We start from the raw sequence: 20930 nt of genomic DNA on the forward strand, positions 1-20930 counted from the left end.
AGTGAGTGGGAGAGAGAGACAGGCAGACATACAGTTAGATGGACTGAGTGTGTGGGAGAGAGAGACAGACAGACAGACAGACAGTCAGATGGACTGAGTGTGTGGGAGAGAGAGAGACAAGCAGACAGACAGTTATATGAACTGAGTGAGTGAGTGAGACAGGCAAACAGACAGTTATATGAACTGAGTGAGTGAGTGAGTGAGTGAGTGAGTGAGTGAGTGAGTGAGTGAGACAGGCAGACAGACAGTTATATGTATTGAGTGAGTGAGTGAGACAGGTGGACAGACAGTCATCTGGATTGAGTGAAAAGAGCAGACAGTTATTTGTACTGAGTGAGTGGGAGAGAGAGAAAGGCAGACAGACAGTCAGATGGACTGTGTGTGTGGGAGAGAGAGACAGGCAGACAGACAGTTATATTAACTGAGTGAGTGAGTGAGAAAGGGAAACAGACAGTTATATGAACTGAGTGAGTGAGTGAGACAGGCAGACAGACAGTTATATGTACTGAGTGAGTGAGTGAAACAGGTGGACAGTCATCTGGATTGAGTGAGAAGAGCAGACAGACAGTTATATGTACAGAGTGAGTGGGAGAGAGAGACAGGCAGACAGACAGACAGATGGATTGAGTGTGTGGGAGAGAGAGACAGGCAGACAGACAGTTATATGAACTGAGTGAGTGAGTGAGACAGGCAAACAGACAGTTATATGAACTGAGTGAGTGAGACAGGCAGACAGTTATATGTACTGAGTGAGTGAGACAGGTGGACAGACAGTCATCTGGATTGAGTGAGAAGAGCAGACAGACAGTTATATGTACTGAGTGAGTGGGAGAGAGAGACAGGCAGACAGACAGTTACATTGACTGAGTGATTTGGAGAGAGAGACAGGCAGACAGACAGTCAGATGGACTGAGTGTTTGGGAGAAAGAGACAGGCAGGCAGACAGACAGTTATATAAACTGAGTGAGTGAGTGAGTGAGTGAGTGAGAAAGGTAAACAGACAGTTATATGAACTGAGTGAGTGAGTGAGTGAGTGAGACAGGCAGACAGACAGTTATATGTACTGAGTGAGTGAGACAGGTTGACAGACAGTCATCTGGATTGAGTGAGAAGAGCAGACAGACAGTTATATGTACTGAGTGAGTGGGAGAGAGAGACAGGCAGACAGACAGACAGATGGACTGACTGTGTAGGAGAGAGAAACAGGCAGACAGACAGTTACATTGACTGAGTGATTTGGAGAGAGAGACAGGCAGACAGACAGTTATATGGAGTGAGTGAGTGAGACAGGCAGACACAGTTATATGTACTGAGTGAGTGAGTGAGGCAGACAGACAGTTATATGTACTGAGTGTGTAGAGAGAGACAGACACACAGAGAAAGAGAGAGAGAGTGTGTGTGTGTGTGTGTGTGTGTGTGTGTGTGTGTGTGTGTGTGTGTGTGTGTGTGTGTGTGTCATTGGTTCCCATGGTGATGACGCAGCAGTTGGAGAGTCTGTGAGTCTGTGTGTTTATAAACATTAGTAATTAGCTCAAGCACGAACACCTGTGAGCCTGCCGCCTTTTCATGAGAAAAAAACTGGAAAACACCTGTCAAACAAAACCACAAAACCCCCATAACCATAGCCCCTATTGCTCCGATATTAAAACTGAAGTGCAAGGATGACTTGAAGAACAGATCATGCGAATATTGGATCTGTAGTGTAAAAAAAAGTGGCTTCAATGGCGATTTAGAAATGGGGTACGTTTGTCTGTGCAAGACTTTTTTGAAGTATGTTTTAACATTGGGGTCTATGGAGGAGAAAGTTGGTTTTCCTCTCAAGTAAAGGCTCTTGTGCCAAATGTGTAAACCTGTGGGATTCCAAAGTCAAGATTAGCTACGTTTCCATCCAAAAATTATGCATGTAGAGTGAAAATTGAGGAGTCAGTCGCAAAAGACAAATATTTTTTTCACAGGAATCTCAGGCTTCTCTTCACTCTAGCGATGACATCACGCACTCTAAGCTGCGCAATACACACCCATTATAAAAGCAGAAAAGGACTGAAAAACACATGAAAGCAAAAATGCTACTATTCAAAAAGTGTAAAAGATATCAAAATGATTATAACATACAGTCATTGGTCAGGGTTTTCTCAACATTTGAAAGTTTAAATGGTGTCTGTAGCTGAAAGTATGAGGAAGTAGAAGGATCTGAAAGTTGAACAAATTTAAGAGGATTTAAAAATATTCTCCATAGACATCCCATTCAAAAAATAAGTTGCAAAAAGCTTAATAATTCAAAAAGTTGAAAGATTAGAAAAATTATGAGAAATAGCACCCCTCTCCTGAAAAAGCTGAACATTTATATAGTTGAATGGTTTCTGTAGCTTAAGAAATGTGGAAGTTATTAAGTGCCAAAATACGTACGGAAGAAATAGTTGAATAAAGATTCGAAGAACAATACTTGGAATGCTGAATCAGCATTCCAACAATAAAGATTCGAAGAACAATACTTGGAATGCTGAATCAGCATTCCAACAATTAGGATAACAATACTTGGAATGCTGAATCAGCATTCCAACAATAAAGATTCAAAGAACAATACTTGGAATGCTGAATCAGCATTCCAACAATAAAGATTAGGATAACAATACTTGGAATGCTGAATCAGCATTCCAACAATAAAGATTCGAAGAACAATACTTGGAATGCTGAATCAGCATTCCAACAATTAGGATAACAATACTTGGAATGCTGAATCAGCATTCCAACAATAAAGATTCAAAGAACAATACTTGGAATGCTGAATCAGCATTCCAACAATAAAGATTAGGATAACAATACTTGGAATGCTGAATCAGCATTCCAACAATAAAGATTCGAAGAACAATACTTGGAATGCTGAATCAGCATTCCAACAATTAGGATAACAATACTTGGAATGCTGAATCAGCATTCCAACAATAAGCCCGCAGGATTACAGTCAGTGTGCTTTGGCACAGGCAGTATTACTGCCTTGTGCCACAAAGCCACACTGAATAAAGATTTGAAGAACAATACTTGGAATGCTGAATCAGCATTCCAACAATAAAGATTTGAAGAACAACACTTGGAATGCTGAATCAGCATTCCAACAAAAAGCAATCAAAGGCCTTATGTCACAGCAGCCATACTAGAAATTACAGTACTGTATGTAATGTATGTATTGCCTGATCGCCTAAAAAACATTAATTTGCATAGTTGAAATATTTTAGCCTGTTTTGAATGTCAACTTGTTTGAAAAATGTAAAAATCTGTATCATGAAACGGAGAACGAAACAGGTTTCGACGATGGAATTCTGAAAGTTGATTTTAGGAAATACTTTAAAATACATACAAATGTGTTGAAATATTCTTCCCACACTGGCAGATTTAGTTTTCACCTTTTTTATAGTAAAATACAATCTTGAACTCAATTCCAGACTCAAGAGGTAGATTTCTCTGAGCAATACATCATGTTTTATGTTTAGTATAAAGAATAATCTGCAGAATAACGAGTGTCTGTAGTCGTCAGGTAAATGTAGTGGAGATAAAAGCATAATATTCCTCTCTGAAATGCAGCAGATGTCCAATTCCACCGATTTAAAAAGCTTATGGCTTATTTGTTTCAGCAAATACAGGAAAGAGAGCAATGGCATTTGTGAGGACTACACTCTGCGCTGCCTTCATGGTGACTGTGGTGATGTCTAAACCGGTGAGTAGCTCTCATGTTGTGCAACAACCACGGTCAAGCAATCTAAGAGAACTTGTGACGAATGTAAAGAACGTTTATTGTTGGAATGCTGATTCAGCATGACTGTCTGTCTGCCTGTCTCTCTCTCCCAATCACTCAGTCCATCTGTCTGTCTGCCTGTCTCTCTCTCCCACACACTCAGTGCTCTTCTCACTCAATCCAGATGACTGTCTGTCTGCCTGTCTCACTCACTCACTCACTCACTCAGTACATATAACTGTCTGTCTGCCTGTCTCACTCACTCACTCAGTTCATATAACTGTCTGTCTGCCTGTCTCACTCACTCACTCAGTTCATATAACTGTCTGTCTGCCTGTCTCACTCACTCAGTCCATCTAACTGTCTGTCTCTCTCACTCACTCAGTCCATCTGTCTGTCTGCCTGTCTCTCTCACTCACTCAGTCCATCTAACTGTCTGTCTGTCTGTCTCTCTCACTCACTCAGTCCATCTAACTGTCTGTCTGTCTGTCTCTCTCACTCACTCAGTCCATCTAACCGTCTGTCTGCCTTTCTCACTCTCTCACACTCATTCACTCAGTCTCTCTGTCTTTCTGTCATTCTGTGTTTCTCTCTCTCTCTATCTCTGTCTTCCTGTCTATCTGTGTCTCTCCCTCTGTCTTTCTTTCTGTCTCTCCGTCTCTCCCTCTGGCTACTACTACTACTACTGCTATTCATGCTACTACCAGTACTAATACAGCTATTAGTACGATTGCTACTAGTACTACTACTACTGCTATTACTTCAAATACTGCCATTACTATTACTACTACTACTACTACTTCTTCTTCTACTACTACTACTGTTATATTAAGTATTACCACCACTACTACAGCTATTACTACGACCACTGATACTACTACTTATATTATTTCGTCTAATTACTAACTTCTAATTACTAACTAATAATACTTCTACTACAACTACAACTTCTACTACTACTACTACTACTACAACAAATATCACTACTGATACTACTAGTACTTATTCTAATGCTACTAATACTTCTACTACTAAAAATACTTCTACTACAACTACAACTTCTACTACTACTACTATTACTACAAATATCACTACTGCTGACATTTTTTAAGCCACAGAAACCATTCAAATATCAAAATGTTCCGCTCTTTCAGGAGAGGGGTGATATGACTTTTCATATTTGTAATCTTTAAACTTTTTGAATTATTAAGCTAATTATTAAGCAAGTTTTTTTCAAAGGGATATCTATGGAGAAAATCTTCAAATCCTGCTAAACTTCTTCGACTTTCAAAGCCTTCTTCTTTCTCATACTTTCAGCTACAGACACCATAGTTAGACGTTTCAACTAGAAGGGTTTTCAGCAGTGCAGTTTAAATGCTTTCAGGCTTCAACATTTTTCAGACAGGTAGTCTCTCATTTCTGTATTTTCAGCAATGTTTTTGCAATTCATTTCAGCTTTCAGCTTTCAGCATTCCAACGCATTTTTAGCAGGAAATGCATTTTCTAGTTCTAGTTAAGGGACACTGTTAAATACATGCACATCTGGATGTAATTCAAATGCCTCTGTCTGATCATTGTTGATTATGTTACATAGCTTACAGTTTACATTTGTAGTTTGGTTTTTTTTACAGGTGATAACAGTTTGTATTGAGATTGCTGATTAGAGGAAAACATTTGTTTGCTCTTTTCACAATATTCACAAGTCCATCACATTTTCAAAATAGTAAACATTACTTAAACACAGATATAAATGGTTCAAAATGAAACAGAAAAGTACATTGGCATTAAAGAAACAACCTCCATTGTTTTTTCTGCAGGAGCATTATTTTTGTACATCATGCGTGGCCCAATAACCCTTGTGGTTTGTATTGCTGCTTCTTGTGGCTTGAAATTGATTGTGTAGCTCCTGTACAAACAAACCAATCGTTACTCAATATACGATTCATGTTAAATTGATGGAGTTGATTTCTGGTTTTAAATGATCTTTTATCTTGTTTTTCAAGGTTGAACATGGAGGCTGTAATTATCCAGACTTGTTCCCAATGCATTGACATGATGTCCAGTTATATCTTTATTCTATTCTTTATATTTCAACCGTACAATAATTATGCACTTTTATAAGAGTCTACTTTAAAAGTTGGATTTAAGGGTTGAATATATTATTTTAGAAATCCACCTGAAATGTTCCTTGAACGTGGTTGCCTGTTCCATTTGTATAGAATGAGTAAACAGCATGGTGCTTTAATTGTTAGGCCTAAGAGCTAAAATGGCAGTTTATATCTTTGTTTTATAGTCACAGTATCCACCAGATGGCAGCATTGCTCTTCACCTTTTGTCCTACAGCCTACTTCCTAGAATCATGATACAACGTGCACACTCATCAATACTCAAGAGTCAGACAGAGGTTGAATCCTGATTGGAAAACATTAAATACATTTTTGAAGAGGACTGTCTGAGTCCTCTTCAAAAATGTATTTAATGTTTTCACAGAGCTGACACACCCTGTGAAGCAGAATAAACACATGTGCATTGTTCCATTCAGTGTCATCTGTTTTCTATTTAGATGAGTCATCTGACGAGTCAAGAAACTTGTGACAAGTAAATAATATTTACGTCTTACTTCCTGTGTCTCTCCTACAGTATCTGATGACTCAGCGAGCGACTGCGGGTATCAATCTGAGAAGTCTCAATGTTGCGCAAGTATCATAGTAATTTCTGAACCTGACTATCACTGTATATGTTTAGATGTTATGATGCAATCGAGTAAAAGTGTGTGAGAAACTCACATGCTTGTGCTTGTTAGGCTCCCTTGTGCGTGGAGATTATGTTTTTTACGGCACATTCTAGTTTCTAATAACTGCATAGAGATCAGCTGGTGCTCAATAACACCTGTTTGTCACACATGTATATGCACAATTTAAAAATATCATAATTACACCGTCACAGATTTAAGTTCGAACATCCAGTTCTCAGAAAAAACAAAACAAAACAGAGAAACAATAGGACATGGTGAACAACACTTTATCTCTAACCGGTTGAAAACTGGGAGTCCTGTGATTTCCTCTCATGTTGTCATAGTGAACTGGTGAGAACAAACTGTGACCTGAAAGCGATTCTCCCTCAGGGTGCTGTGTTCCTGAAAATAAAACTCCCAGCCTCTTAGATCTCCACCTTGTGCTAGTGTGTGCCAGGGGGAAGGTGTTTACTTTAATGAAGGATTCTACTGAAAGGTTTTCTTTTGCCTATAAATCCTGACGTGATCAGAAATAAGTAAAGACAGAATTCTATCTGATGGAGAATAATGGTTACAAAACAGACAGTAAAACACACTAACGAATGATTAACAGGAAAAGCAAAAGAACTTTTTTTCCTTCTTTCTTTTTACCACACTAGTCCAGATGAGTACCTGAGGGGGAAGTGAGAGTTACTCATAATAAACCCAGTCAGAGGAGCTGGCTGGTACAAACACATTATATTGACCAGTGAGTAGGTGTAGGAAAAGTCTTTCTCATCCCCTTTGACAAGGAACGTTTCAGTCAAACATTCGTTTTCATTCTATTAACACTTGAGTCAATACAGGATCAGGGATCAGCTAAACCAGACTCAGGAAGCCCTGACTCACACTCTGATTTCCAAGTAACCTGTGATAATGTCGTTCAAAGTATGCAGTACATCTGATGTGCTGGTTAAATAAAATGCACTATATGTTGTCATAACAACAGGAAGCATCGATGCACGGTACTCATGCTTATAACTGTTAACCAAACTCACCGTCTCAGACGCCTGCTGTCGTATGTGGACTTTTCTTGGGTTCAAAATGTACCTCCTCCACGGCAGAGTGCAGTTCAGTTCAACTCTGCTGAACTATGGCAGATAAAGCTTCTGTCAGAGCAGGATACAGAGGGCCATTTAATCTGTCCTATAACTCAAGCACATGACAGTTGCACACACACACACACACACACACACACACACACACACACACACACACACACACACACACACACACACACACATAAAAATGACAAAGCCAACAAAATAACATGTGTGAAAAAATCATCTTTAAAAATAATATTTGCTGGCAGTGGATACCCCAGCTTTTGGCACCCAACCGTTAAGATATTGATTGCTTAATGTGTGTTTAATTAATTAATATATTAATTAAAAACTATCAATTATGGTTCAGGTTAAATCTCTCTGAAGTTAACAGCTGAAATGAGTACAACAAACACATAGTTACTTTAGTTGACTGCTTACTTACAGAAAATGTTCCTATTCATATAGTCTGTTGGGAAATGGCTTGTGATCATATTACACAATAAAATATCTTATTTGACTCTTGCGTGATTGAATGGAACTTAATGTTTCCACTCAACTTCCACTTACCAGAATGCAACTTCCCATTTTGGACAATTTAGAATTAGGCACCCATGGAGCCGATATCGTTAAGCCAACTATTGGTGCTATTCTATGCATGCATATATAATAAAAGCCCGGTTCTCTCCTTGGTGCCTTACTTGTTAAAAAAAGATGTGTACAAACTTCCCCATTTTATGAGGCTGACCAAATACATATGCTTACAATTTCCTGTGTGTAGTACTGTGTCACAGCCATATTTAAGATGTAATTGCTCTAATGGATTGTAAATTTAAATATTATTATAGTATTTATTTTGGTAATATCAAACAGCATGACATTTTAAAATATGTATTATTATGAATTTAGCATTTGCAACATTAACTTCAGATGAGTTACTGTGTCATCATATTATAAATTTAGCATAAACCAGATAATCATAACCCAAATATACATTCTTTCATGTGGTGTCTGTCTGTGAGCGTGGGGGTTTGTTTCAGGAAGCGCTTACATCATGAAACTTCAAGTGTCCGCCGCTACGACTGATGAGTCGAAACTACGTGCGCGTCCCCGCCCACCTGTGACAGAAACCGCCTAAAAAAAGTTCGCTCCCGCGACTCCCTCCCCATTCAAGGTGCGGCAGAGGAACAGGTGCGTGACGAATCTCCGAGAGACTACAAATTGAGTCTTCTGCTAACTTCACTTCAGAAAGCTGAGGAATACGTGAAACAGATAATAACGGAAGAGTTAACTTTGTCAGAAGCAAAGCAGACTTCGTTAAACACCGTCGGTTTGTAGAGTGGGGGATTTGTACCTTCGCAGCAGGTGGACGTCGTCTTTTGTTGATTCGCCGTTAAGTCGAAGAAGTAGTGAAAAGAAAAAATGGCCAACTCGGGTCTGCAGATTTTGGGTTTCGCCCTGGCCCTTATCGGCTTAATTGGACTGATAATTGGCACAATTCTGCCCCAGTGGAAGATGTCCTCTTACGCCGGGGACAACATCATCACGGCGATAGCCATGTACGAAGGACTGTGGATGTCCTGCGCCTTCCAGAGTACAGGCCAAATCCAGTGCAAAGTGTACGACTCAATCCTGCAGCTCAACAGTAAGTAACCGGTTATTGGAGACCAAGTTTTTTTTCGTTTCTTTTGTTGTAAGTTTTAAAATTATTATAAGATACAAAAATGTGTCATATTCAGGTAGGCCTGTTGGCTTGAAAACCCTTGAAGGTTCAGTCTTCCTTTGAGCTTAAAGCTTTCTTTTTCGTGTTCATAAAAAGTACCTTTTTAAGAAAAAGTAATTTATCATTCGAAACTTATCTTGGTGGCTGAACTGGGTTTAAAGTAAATTGTACTGACCGTTTAATACAAAAGCGGTAATTAACGTGTACCAGGAAACTGACATGCACCTGTTGGAATATACAAGCTTCTTCTTTTTTTTTCTTTTCTCTCAGCCATTTTCTGCAATTACTTCTGAGTCGTCTTTTACAACTCTCCAGATTCCTGAGGCTAGGGCAAACCGGTTTAGTCACTTATTAACTGAACTTTTATTCACTCCGAATGTCGTCTTTTTGTTCAAACCTCACTATGAGGCCTCACCTGCACTGCGCAATACAGGCCACATGTTTATAATTCTTTTACATTCTTTCCACTTGGTAGGCTGTGTGCAGCACTTTTACACCTAACGTTAGGCAATGATTATCCTGCAGGCCATTGTCCTCCTCCTCCTGCATGTGTGAAACCCCTGTAGTGTAGTGTAGGCCTTGCATTACGCAGCACAGCCACCGGTTAAACAACACCTGTATGAGCCACTGTTTAGTCAACAGGTCTGCATACCAGCCCCCACAAATGGCGGCTTTGTCTTTGGCCCACGGGGGCATCGAACTAACACAAAGCCAGTATTTTGCTGTGTTGGTGCCCAACATTTTTGAGTCTTTCCTTCATTCATATACATAATCTGAAAAGATAAATGCAGCATTTAGTTTCAGTTTGAGCACCAACAATTGCATAAGAATACCAAAGGTCCAGTTTCTGGCTGTGTGGTATGTGACTGGCAGTGTTGGTGCTTCAGAGAAACAGAATTAAAAGGGAACCGGTTATTCATTGGTAATCATGAAGGCCATCAGTAAAAGATAAACATCTAAAGCTAAAGGGAGAAGTTGTAACAATTGTTACATTTCCTTAAAGTCCATGTGCTGCATCTGTCTTTATGACTCTGTTATGTTAAAGCACTAGATGGGTCAATGGCGGCATGGCAGTTAGATTCGTCATTGTACATGTTTAAAATTGAACTAGTTGACAGATTGCCCTCAGGTGTAAACTGCCTGAATGTCACAGTGAAACCTTGTGTACAGTTTTGTGCATCTGCCCCTCCCTGTGTGTTCATCGTGGCTCAACGGATTCACTGAAACACACTCGCATCTGTATCTTACTCATTAGAGAGAAGTTCACCAACTGGCCATATAATGCATGTTGGCATTTATTTATCAAAACATTTGATTAAAATATCTGCAGCTCAATGTTTCTTATCGGCCTCTTCAAACATGAACACAAACCAACTTTGATAAACATTGTGTGCTTACAGCTGCGGTGGTTAGATATGGAGCAAGTGAACAAATAATGGCGGTATTCAGAAAATACCCGCTCAAATCCCACTAACACAAACCTGACTTTTAGGAACAATTGATATCAAAACGGGGGATAATGTGACAACTAGATTGAGTCTTTTGTTTAAGCCACATTCGGCATTCCTCACATTCTAGTTTTTTTTGGGGGGATCGTAGGTTGAAGCTGCAAAATGTCCACCTGCTGAAAGTACCTGAAATTGGGAGTGTCTTCCTTATAATGAAACCTGAAACCTGGCTAGACCTGTTTCTGACTTGCACGCATACAAGCCCACACACCCACCCCCCCTGTAGTTTCTTTGGGCTTCCGGTTAGAGCCGGTTTCTGTGGTTCGTTGTTATAGGGAGCGGCAATGAGACAGAAGCCGCTCTGTTGTACGTGAACAGTGTTTGTGTACACTGCCTTTTTTTTCCCAAATGGTGGCTTCAAAATGCATAAAAGAAACTATGCAAAAACATAAGTTGAGGCTTTTAGTCACCACACATCAATGCAGAAATTAATTTGAAATTGCTTTTTGTTGTTTTACTCTAGTAAAGCCCAAGTCTTGCCACACCCATGACCCTGTGTAGCGACTATTGACTGTTGAATACTTGTCACAATAACGGCTAGATTAACCCCATCTTGTCCTCTTTTCCAGGTGCCCTCCAGGCAACCCGTGCCCTTATGATCGTGAGTATCATCGTATTGGTGGCTGGCTTGGGTGCAGCCTGCATGGGAATGAAGTGCACCAACTGTGGAGGAGATGACAAAGTGCGCAAATCCCGCATTGCCATGGCTGCTGGCATCATTATCCTGATTGGATGTAAGAAGCCATTTTATCATGACTTTTTTTTTTTTTTTTTTTTGCCTATTCCCTTGACTGTTAACAGTTTAAATGATGTTCTTCTTTTTGTTCCCACAGCTTTGTGTGCCATTGTCGCCTGCTCTTGGTATGCTCATGATATCATCCAAGCCTTCTATAATCCTTTCACTCCTGTCAATACCAAGTAAGTTCATGAGAACTTCAGCTGAAAACCTTTATGCCCCGCTTTCGTCTTCTGCAGAGGCACCTGTGAGAATGAAAACGTAAACATTTGAATGTGTAATTTTCAGTGTGGTGGTTCTGGATTTTGTTTTCTACATTTTCAATGTCCCCGAACATGTTGGACCTGCTGATTTATTTAGGCTTTAAGCTCTCCCTCCTGCCCCTTCTACACTCACACATTTGCATGTGTCCAGCCACTCCTCTCGTGCTGATGAATGTATTGGGCGAGCGTGTTTTGTATCTGTCCGAGCTCTGCTGGCATCAGTTAACCCTTTTGACTTACTCTTAACTTCTCTCCCTGAAGGTACGAGTTTGGTTCTGCCATTTTCATTGCCTGGGCTGGATCGTTCCTGGCTGTAGTGGGAGGAGGCATGCTGGCAGCATCCTGCCCAAGAGAAAAGTCAACACCAAAGTATCCCATGTCCAGACCCCCCAGCAGCAAGGAATACGTTTGAGCCGTTAGAGGCTGAAGGAACATTTTACGATTCGTGCTAGTCCAACTTAGATATTGAAATATTGAACAGATGTATCCCAGGAGCTGATCAGTATCTTTTTTTTAAATTTTATTTTATTTTCTTCAGGGCTTCCCTGTGATGTTACTGTAATATTATTTTAACAAACGCATTCAAGTTTTTAATAATGGCTGATTGGCCTTGCCAATCAGCCATCATTGGAGCTACAGTTAGTGCTTGATTTGTATGCCATGTAGTAACCTATCCACTTAGTTGACACTTGTAAAGCACTAAGTTAAAATTAAGGTGAAACGCACCTGATATTGTACAAGTTATCGGAGGCTACAATGTACAGTGCATTAGAATGTACAGTGTTTTTGGGAAAAATGGTTTGAATGCACTGATGTGAAATCTGATGTGGCAATGGACAACTCTTACACTGTTAATGACTGATGGCCGAACACACAGTAGTTCATAATTTTAGCACCTGAGCAGCAATTTGCTCCCATTATTTCCATTTATTTGTGCTTTTTATTTATATGAAAACTACAAATCCCTCAGTGCCACTGTAGTCCACTTAGATTCAATCAAGTGCCGGAGTAAAATTGTAACTATATATAAAATAAAGAATACTGATTACTTTTACTCAACTTGCCAATGTTTTTGCTGACATACATACAGCATGACAGATGTGAGCTATCCATTTGTTACTGTTTGTGTGAATGTGCCTGGCTTATTGCTAATATTTTTTTTTTTAAGTCACAAAAGCTGTTGCTGCACTCTGAATTCATTTTTTTTTTTTTTTTACTTTTTAAATTGTGATGTCTTGTTTGTTATACATAAAATAAAAACGAAAAATGTAAAGTTTCTGGCCTGTTGAAATGCCTTCACGAAAATGAATAACACACATACAAGGAAGTGCAGCTTAAAATACTTTACTATTTAAACGGTTTAAATTTCTACATTTAAATTAAGTAAAAGTTTTAAAAAATAGCCGAACAAATGGAGGCTCTATGCACCAATAATACAATATGAAACGCATGCTTTGTCTAAGGTAGTGTTAGTAAATGGGTTCACAATCCATGAACACAGCTGATGCATATTGGCATTTAGAAATGTTGGTGAGTAAACAGACTCGGGTTGCAGTTGATCCTCCGACAGAGGCAGGCACCTGAACTCATCGGAGCCATGCTTCACTCTGGCTGGAAGCCATCTTGCTCTGGTTTGATGGGTACTCACCCTCATAATGGCCAACAAAAGGAAAGTTGCTTTGGTTCTATTGCCACCTTGTGGTGTGTATAGGTAACAGATTTTAGTTGGGGGTAGGTGCTATACGAACTACACGGGTGGATGAAAGTACTTTACATTAAAATGTATCATATTTTCAAGGCTCAGTAAAAGTATTATTGTTTAGGCTGGCTCAGATCTGCTTTTTTTTAAATTTATTTTCACCTGAATCCTTATTCCTCCCGTCTTTTTACATCTCCTCTCACATGACATCAATCAGTCCTTCCTGTGATTTATTAGACCCAGCAGTGTCTTGCTCTAGTTCTCCTTTTCCCTCTGTTCTCATTCTCTTATTATTCTTACCTCCCCTCAGGCCAGATCCAGAAAGTAATAATGATCACTCCTAAGTGACCAAACCGTCTGACCCCAGTCTGCCTCTGCCCTATAGACTCAATGCAACCACAGCAGAGAACTCTAGTGGTTTAACTCTATTACCATACTATTATATATCTACGCTGTGCTTTGAGGGAAGAAAGTCCTCCAGAGTAAATCCAGGCCATTACAACATAGTCACTGAATAATAATGAATTACTGTGCATCACCCTTTTATCACATCGACAGTAAATGATGCACTGCTCCATATAATCAGTCATTTATTGGATCATTGAAAGGTAAAAATGAGCAGAAAGGGATGTTGAACTGGCCTTCTCATTGTCTTTGAACTGTTGACACACACACACACACACACACACACACACACACACACACACACACACACACACACACACACACACACACACACACACACACACACACACACACACACACACTTCAATGATTGGAGTCCTAGGTAGGGGACTTGTGTTAAAGCTGCACTGAGCATTTCTTTAAATGTAAATTACTTCAAAAGCCAACAGGCCTAAATCACAAAGAATGACTTAAGAATTAAAATAGGGAGCAATAACTACATAAAACAGTCACAGGGTTGAAGTTGGGCTCAATTCCAAGCTGACAAATTTACTGGGTGAACATGAAAACTACACTTAGAGTAACTGATTCATAATTTAAAGAGAACTCTTAAAGTTAACATACATCTTAATTTTCTCCTTTTTTGGGTCGAGTATCAGCGTAAACCTTGCACTTTTTTTAAACAGTCAACTCTTAACTAAAACCTCTGCCTACATGCGAGAAAGTCAAGCCGTTTGGGAGAACTTTGGGAAAGAGACGTCTGCTCCGTCACTAATGCAACATTCAAAAGATACCCTGGACTCTACATGGGACAGCCAAATAAAGACAATTTTCCGTTCATGAAACTTTAATCAAGTGCATACTCAAATCAAATACCTGCAATCATCTTCAAAATAGGTAAAATTCTATTCTCGTAGCAGAGAAATGGAACAAAGTCATCGCTTAAACAGTATTTTATTTAGTGAATCAATCTTGGTATAGTCCATTCAAACCCACAGCATATTTTAACTCATACAAACACTTAACATGGAATGGAACGGGCCTTTCATCTACATTGACTTTTTAAATGTTACTCTAACTGGTCACATGAGCACAGAAGCTGATGCCTCGTCAAACTTCAGTACAGGTAGACAGTTTTTAAGAACATAACATCTGCACATCCTTGTTTGTAAACGGGTTAAGTAAAAAATAAAAAAAATGAACTCATTTGCAAATTCCTTCATGCATCATATACCTTTAGCCTATTGGCTAGTAGTCATGGCAATGCAAAGAACCGAAACAGACCAATCACGTGAGTGACATTACCCCCAAAGGGTTAACGCAGCTCGCGGCTCTATACTAATGTGTGATTACCTACGGACGGTTAAATACATGAAGAATTACATGCACCCATTATGTTCCGTGGACAATTTGTAGTCGTGGGATCTTGACCTCAGGAATCTCTCAATAGCATACACATTCAAAACATTTCAAAAAGTGCAATTATTTATGTTCATGGTGGACAACACCAGAAAAATGAATACTGCCCAATCAGTATCACTGCTGAGGTCAGCCAAAAGGTTCTGCTTTAAATGCTGTCGCCATGTCCAGCTCTAGCTGAAAGCTTCTGTGTTTGCTTCGTTAACAGTCCTGTATGTTGGTTTTTAACTGACTGATGCATTTGTATAGTTCCGAATTAATTTTATTGTATATTAAAAAAAACAAATGAACATGTCCTCCATACTCAGGTGCCAAAAATCTAGCGAGAATTTTATTTACACATTTACAAAAAGGATGCAAATCTGTAAACTGGTTCATTCAACAAACAAATGATTCGTCTTTCCCAGTGAGAGGGTGACGGAGGAGGAAAGACAGCGCCTCACTCTCTAGTCTCTGGACTAGATGTAGAATTATTGACACGTGGGAGGCACCGACTTTGGTTTCAGAGGGTTTGAGAGGCGCTATGGGTAGAAACAAGTCATAAAAAGAGATAATAAAACTACAGAGACTGTTATTTAGCATCCTTCATGGCCTGTCTCCACTTCCACAGCTCCGCAACAATCTGAAGAAAAACAAAACACAACTGTTAACACGTTGGAAAAGCATGTGGCAGACATTTAAAATGTCTCATTAGCAAAGGGAGAATCCAAACCAAATGAGTACTTTACAAATAGTTTTGTGTAGATGAGCTTTTCTGATCTGCTCTGTACAAATACAAATCTACTGCGTGTATGATAAACTTGCACTGTACCTTGGAATCAGAGACGTTGTGACCGTTCTTCACAAAGTTTTCAAACTTGGGCTGGCTTTTAGGTAATACTCCTCCCTGTAAAATGGAAAGAATTATAACTAATGTAAATATCTGCCGTCATGCGACATATCACCGTTTCAGGTAATGAAAAAAGCATAGTGATAAAACAATACACTGATGCATTGGGACACCAACCTTTGACATTGCCTCTGTGATCTTGGCTTTAAGCTCAGGAAGCGTTAGAGTCGCTTTGGGAGTGGTGGGGGTCCTAGGTGTCCTTCCATCCTTCCCTTTAGGGGTCCTCTCCTGTAATGAACACCACATTAAGATATTCAGAGAGAGAAGACTCTCTTACCATTTGGAGATATTACATTGGATAGGATAAAGCATATTTTCGCAACATACTGGCTACAGCCAATGGTTATGAAGTCTAATAGTTACCTGCTTCTTGGATGGAGTGTTGGGATTGGGGCTCTTGCCATTCTGAGCTGGGGCTTGTTTTTTGGTCGGCGTTGCCTTGGCCTGTAACAAACAAAGAGATGCTGTAAGAAAACAAACTGCACGCTCATTCAGCTGGAAATGACAACTGTTTGAAAATTGATGCTTGCCTTAACAGGTGACTCTTCTCCCTCACTCTCCTCGTCGTCCTCGTCTTCATCATCATCATCATCCCTAAACAAAATGAAAGACTTCCTTTAAAAACAAACATTATGCCACGACGATCTTCAAATACAATACGACTGGTTCAGTCTTTTACCCAAAAATATATACAGATAGTTTTTGGATTTTAGTGTTTGGAGCCCACCGAGGAACTCAATGTAATGTTAATGTGTGTGAAGCATAACTCACTCATCATCATCATCCTCGTCGTCTTCGTCCTCCTCCATCTCCATTTTAATCTTTTTCTGTAAAGGAGGTATGAAGTGGGTTACGGTCATATACATTTTGACAAATGTGAGACTGAAACAGCAAGGGTGTAAAACAAACCTGAGGCTTGAGGGCAGGGGAGGAGGCAGATCTTTTTTTTGATGTTGGACAACATTCGTCCTCTTCTTCTTCATCGTCGTCATCTTCATCAAAGGACTGATCGGCATCCATCACTTTAAAAAAAGGAAATAAACAGTTTTAGACGCGATTTAAACACTACCGTCAAAAATAAAATAAATAAATCTGTTTATTCAAACTTTTAAAAAGTGTTTTGCTAATGAAAACCCCACCACAATAAACCACGCTGACCCCGTAAAACATCTGCATACTCTGGGGACAAATACTCACTGACTAGGTGTTGTCCACTGATGTGGATTGGACCAGCGCCGGCCTTCAGACGGAAAACTGCCGGGGGTGTGATAGTGAAACCACCGAGACACACCTGCAAGAAACAATTTAAAATCACTTTCTGATTTGATGTTGGTGACGAGTAGCATCATTCAACCATTACAGCTTTAAACTTGTGTGGGTGGCCGAGGGGACACTAACTTTAAAAACTCAATGAGAAGAAACTGTTACCGAAACGGCACGTGAGAAGTGTACTTACACTCGGCAGGTTAGAGGGCTTCAGAGACACCAAGACAGCTTTGATTTTCTGACCCTCTGCGTCTTGTCCTTCCATCTCCACCATGTGAAGCTCATCTTTTGTACTGGGGTCCACGCAGGCCTAGAGGGGGAGAGCTGGACTGTAATGCTGCGTCAACGTTCATACCCAACCCGTCTAGATCTGTACAAACGAACTCTGGCACAAAGCAACAACGTGAACGATGCGCATCCTATTCTGATGTTCACTGTAAATGAAGACATTTGTACCCCAAGACTACGGTGGGGGGGGAACGACGACGGTGACTTTAGTTAAGACTCGCATTGCGTTTGGGGCCCAAAGAAAATGAGAGTTCAACTTTAACACGAAGCAAGACGGTGGAACCGTATGATTATTAACGGGATGCTACTTTGAACTAACTAAATTACATAAGCTGCTACCATTACATTTAAACTACAAGTTACCAATACCATATTCAGCTTATTGTGCCACATTCAGGAATCTTCCCCTCCATAACTTTAAGCAAGGAACTCCGTTTATTAAATCAAATGTCAATCTCTGCATAGTGGATACAAAGGCAATGTAATACGAGGGCATTTTTGAACGACAAAAACTGTTTTATAGATATATTTTTTTTGTTTAAAAGGCATAATCCATACAGAGCGGTTATTAAATTCAACGGTGGTGTCATAGACAGCTAAAATGGTGGTCAGCAGAGGAATTTTGAACATTTGACAAGTTATTAGAAATGACGTGTTGTAAAGCCTCTTTAATTAGAGCTCCTGGTTCTCACCATCCTTAGATCCAGCTGATGCTCAAAGTCATCATCCTCGGGATTGAACACCACCTCCTTTCCAGCTTCCAGCACACACCCTGATAAAAAAAAAAAAACATTAAAAAATGAATACAAAAATGTACACAAGGTACTCCAACAACAACAATTTAAAAGCATATAAATACTGAGATTTTAAATCTTTGACAGATGAGTAATTTGCTTTAAAAAAATAAATTATTGAAATATATGTGAGGGACATGACCTCATTGCAGGGAGCACTGTGGTATATTATAAATGTGCACAGGGGGAGCCATACAGACTACTGATCAGAATACTTCCACATGGTCTTGGCACAGAGGATCCGCTCAGTTAGGAGATATAACTATTAAATCAATTTAGAATAATTTCATGAAAACTATGTTGTTAAAAACAACAGAACTAATGACCGTCTTATGCTTAGTTATCAACAAAGCTGTTGACTGTTGGCATAAAGGCAGATTATTTTACTATACTTCCTAAGTAGTTAACAAATATTGATTTTCAATAAATGATAGACAGCTAAGCAGAAACGGTGGTGAATTAACTCATTTTTTATCTCCCGTCTGTAACAGTTTTCAAAGTGATAAGATAGTCTTTATTGACCAATTACTTTGATAAAAAAAAATCCGCATATCACACGTGTAATGTATAAACAATACTTCACTCATTTTCCTTTTGTCTGAATCAACCCAGAATTTGCGACTATCAATTCGTCCAGTCTCCGTCAAGCTCAGCGGCACGAGAGATTATTATCCATCTGCGGCTACACTTTAAATACCTCACAATGTCCAAATATAGTTTGCGTCCCACGATGAGACCTCGAAAGGTTAAACGAGGTGACGGGACGGAGAGATGCAGAACATGCAAAGAAAAGTCTTAAAATGAGACTTTAAATGTGAGCCATTTCAGTCACAACGACACTATCTCACGGTAGAAAACCCCATTATGAAGTGTTTGCTTAGATAGCGCCAAACTAACGAAGTTACCAAATTACAAAGTAAGAGGTCTACTTTATTTCGCAGGGTCCGCGTGTGTTTGAAACCACGTTGAGACGGCTTTTCCTCACGAGCTAAAATCTCTCGTGTTAAAATTAACCTCACAGTGTTCGGTTGACAAAAATAATGTGTCAATGAATTGTAACGCTGTCCCAACGTTTAGAGGACAGATAAATAGTGAAATATTAACATGTTAACAAAACATGGGCGCCGCCATGTTGACAGTCAAACACGTGTAACGCTATCACGTAGGACTGAAAGTGAAGGCGCGCTTTTTACAAGACTCATTCAACCTCGTGCTACAATACTGGAATGCTTTATAACGTAACACATTACACATCAAGTGTTTTAATGTGACAACAGTAATGTTACCTAAATATTATAAGAGCACCAAACAGATAAACACGCATTTCATCGGTTTCTCATATGAGCACACGTGAAGACACGTCAAATTCATGATTAACAAATTAAAACCACACGCGACATGCAGAAGTGATCTATTACCGTATAGAAACGTTTGTGGAGTCATTGATTCGTCTTCAATCCCGTTCATTTTCTTTTCGTTTAAAACGCTGATGACCTGCTTGTATACGGTGGTACAACAGCCAACTACTGCTAGCAAAGCGCCTCTGCTGGTAACCAACGTGTTACTCCGCCTCCTTTCTTCTTCTCTGTTTCACGCAGAAAGAAAGAAAGCAAGAAACAGCGCTACCAGGTGTAACACAATGAACACTGCACACTGCAAATCATGATGATAGATAGATAGATAGATAGATAGATAGATAGATAGATAGATAGATAGATAGATAGATAGATAGATAGATAGATAGATAGATAGATAGATAGACGGATAAATGGATAGATGGATAGATGGTTAGATGGATAGAAGGATATATGGATAAATGGATATATGGATAGAAGGGTAGATGGATAGAAGGATAGATGGATAGATGGATAGATGAATAGATGGATAGATAGATAGAAGGATAGAACTCTCTCCCCAAACACATCCGAGACTGCTCTGAACTTTCCATATTCAAATCGAAAATCAAAACCCACCTTTTCAAAACTGCTTTTAATGTGTGACCATTATTGTGTGTTTTATGTTTTTATAGTGTATAGCTTTTATATATGATGATTTTAATGTAAAGTGTCTTTGAGTACTATGAAAAGCGCTCGATAAATAAAATGTATTATTATTATTATTATTATTATTATTATTATTATAAATAAATAGACGGATGGATAGATGGATAGATAGAGAGATAGATGGATAGATGGATAGATGGATAGATAGATAGATGATAGAAGGATAGATAGATGGATAGAGAGATAGATGGATGGATAGAATGATAGATGGATAGATAAATCCAACACTGATCCACTTAAACTGGACAAACAGAATTACTGATCCCAACAAAAAAGTAAATTTTACGTCAACATCAATGCCACTATATTCTGTACATGTGGGGTGCTTCAT

At 39.3% G+C, this 20930-nt stretch overlaps 2 protein-coding genes across 2 annotated transcripts; one reads left to right on the top strand and one right to left on the bottom strand.

Annotated features, from left to right (window-relative positions):
* Positions 1-8866: 8866 nt before the first annotated feature.
* LOC137876641 (claudin-7-A-like) lies at positions 8867-12830 on the top strand. Its single transcript, XM_068716395.1, has 4 exons — positions 8867-9191; positions 11347-11511; positions 11611-11695; positions 12038-12830. Exons 1-4 carry the CDS (start codon positions 8969-8971, stop codon positions 12186-12188), a joined length of 624 nt encoding a protein of 207 aa, XP_068572496.1. The 5' UTR covers positions 8867-8968; the 3' UTR covers positions 12189-12830.
* A 1988-nt stretch (positions 12831-14818) lies between these two features.
* npm1a (nucleophosmin 1a) lies at positions 14819-20092 on the bottom strand. Its single transcript, XM_068716396.1, has 11 exons — positions 19955-20092; positions 18435-18514; positions 17645-17764; positions 17386-17479; positions 17098-17210; positions 16960-17015; positions 16719-16782; positions 16552-16632; positions 16306-16416; positions 16111-16185; positions 14819-15921 (listed from the first exon to the last, which is right to left on the bottom strand). Exons 1-11 carry the CDS (start codon positions 20001-20003, stop codon positions 15871-15873), a joined length of 894 nt encoding a protein of 297 aa, XP_068572497.1. The 5' UTR covers positions 20004-20092; the 3' UTR covers positions 14819-15870.
* Positions 20093-20930: the final 838 nt, after the last annotated feature.

Source organism: Cebidichthys violaceus, unplaced genomic scaffold (assembly GCF_023349555.1).
Source record: "Cebidichthys violaceus isolate CVI_PGR_0920_01 unplaced genomic scaffold, fCebVio1.0.p SCAF_20, whole genome shotgun sequence".
NCBI lineage: Eukaryota > Metazoa > Chordata > Actinopteri > Perciformes > Stichaeidae > Cebidichthys > Cebidichthys violaceus.

Bases quoted from the DNA above. Each gene is read 5' to 3' on its own strand.
- LOC137876641 (XM_068716395.1), top strand. From the start codon at position 8,969: ATGGCCAACTCGGGTCTGCAGATTTTGGGTTTCGCCCTGGCCCTTATC. The intron at 9,192-11,346 runs GTAAGTAACCGG...CCTCTTTTCCAG, and splicing joins CTCAATCCTGCAGCTCAACA to GTGCCCTCCAGGCAACCCGT. The intron at 11,696-12,037 runs GTAAGTTCATGA...CTCTCCCTGAAG, and splicing joins TTCACTCCTGTCAATACCAA to GTACGAGTTTGGTTCTGCCA.
- npm1a (XM_068716396.1), bottom strand. From the start codon at position 20,003: ATGAACGGGATTGAAGACGAATCAATGACTCCACAAACGTTTCTATAC. The intron at 17,016-17,097 runs GTTTGTTTTACA...CCTCCTTTACAG, and splicing joins CCCCTGCCCTCAAGCCTCAG to AAAAAGATTAAAATGGAGAT. The intron at 16,417-16,551 runs GTAACTATTAGA...TGTTCATTACAG, and splicing joins ACACTCCATCCAAGAAGCAG to GAGAGGACCCCTAAAGGGAA.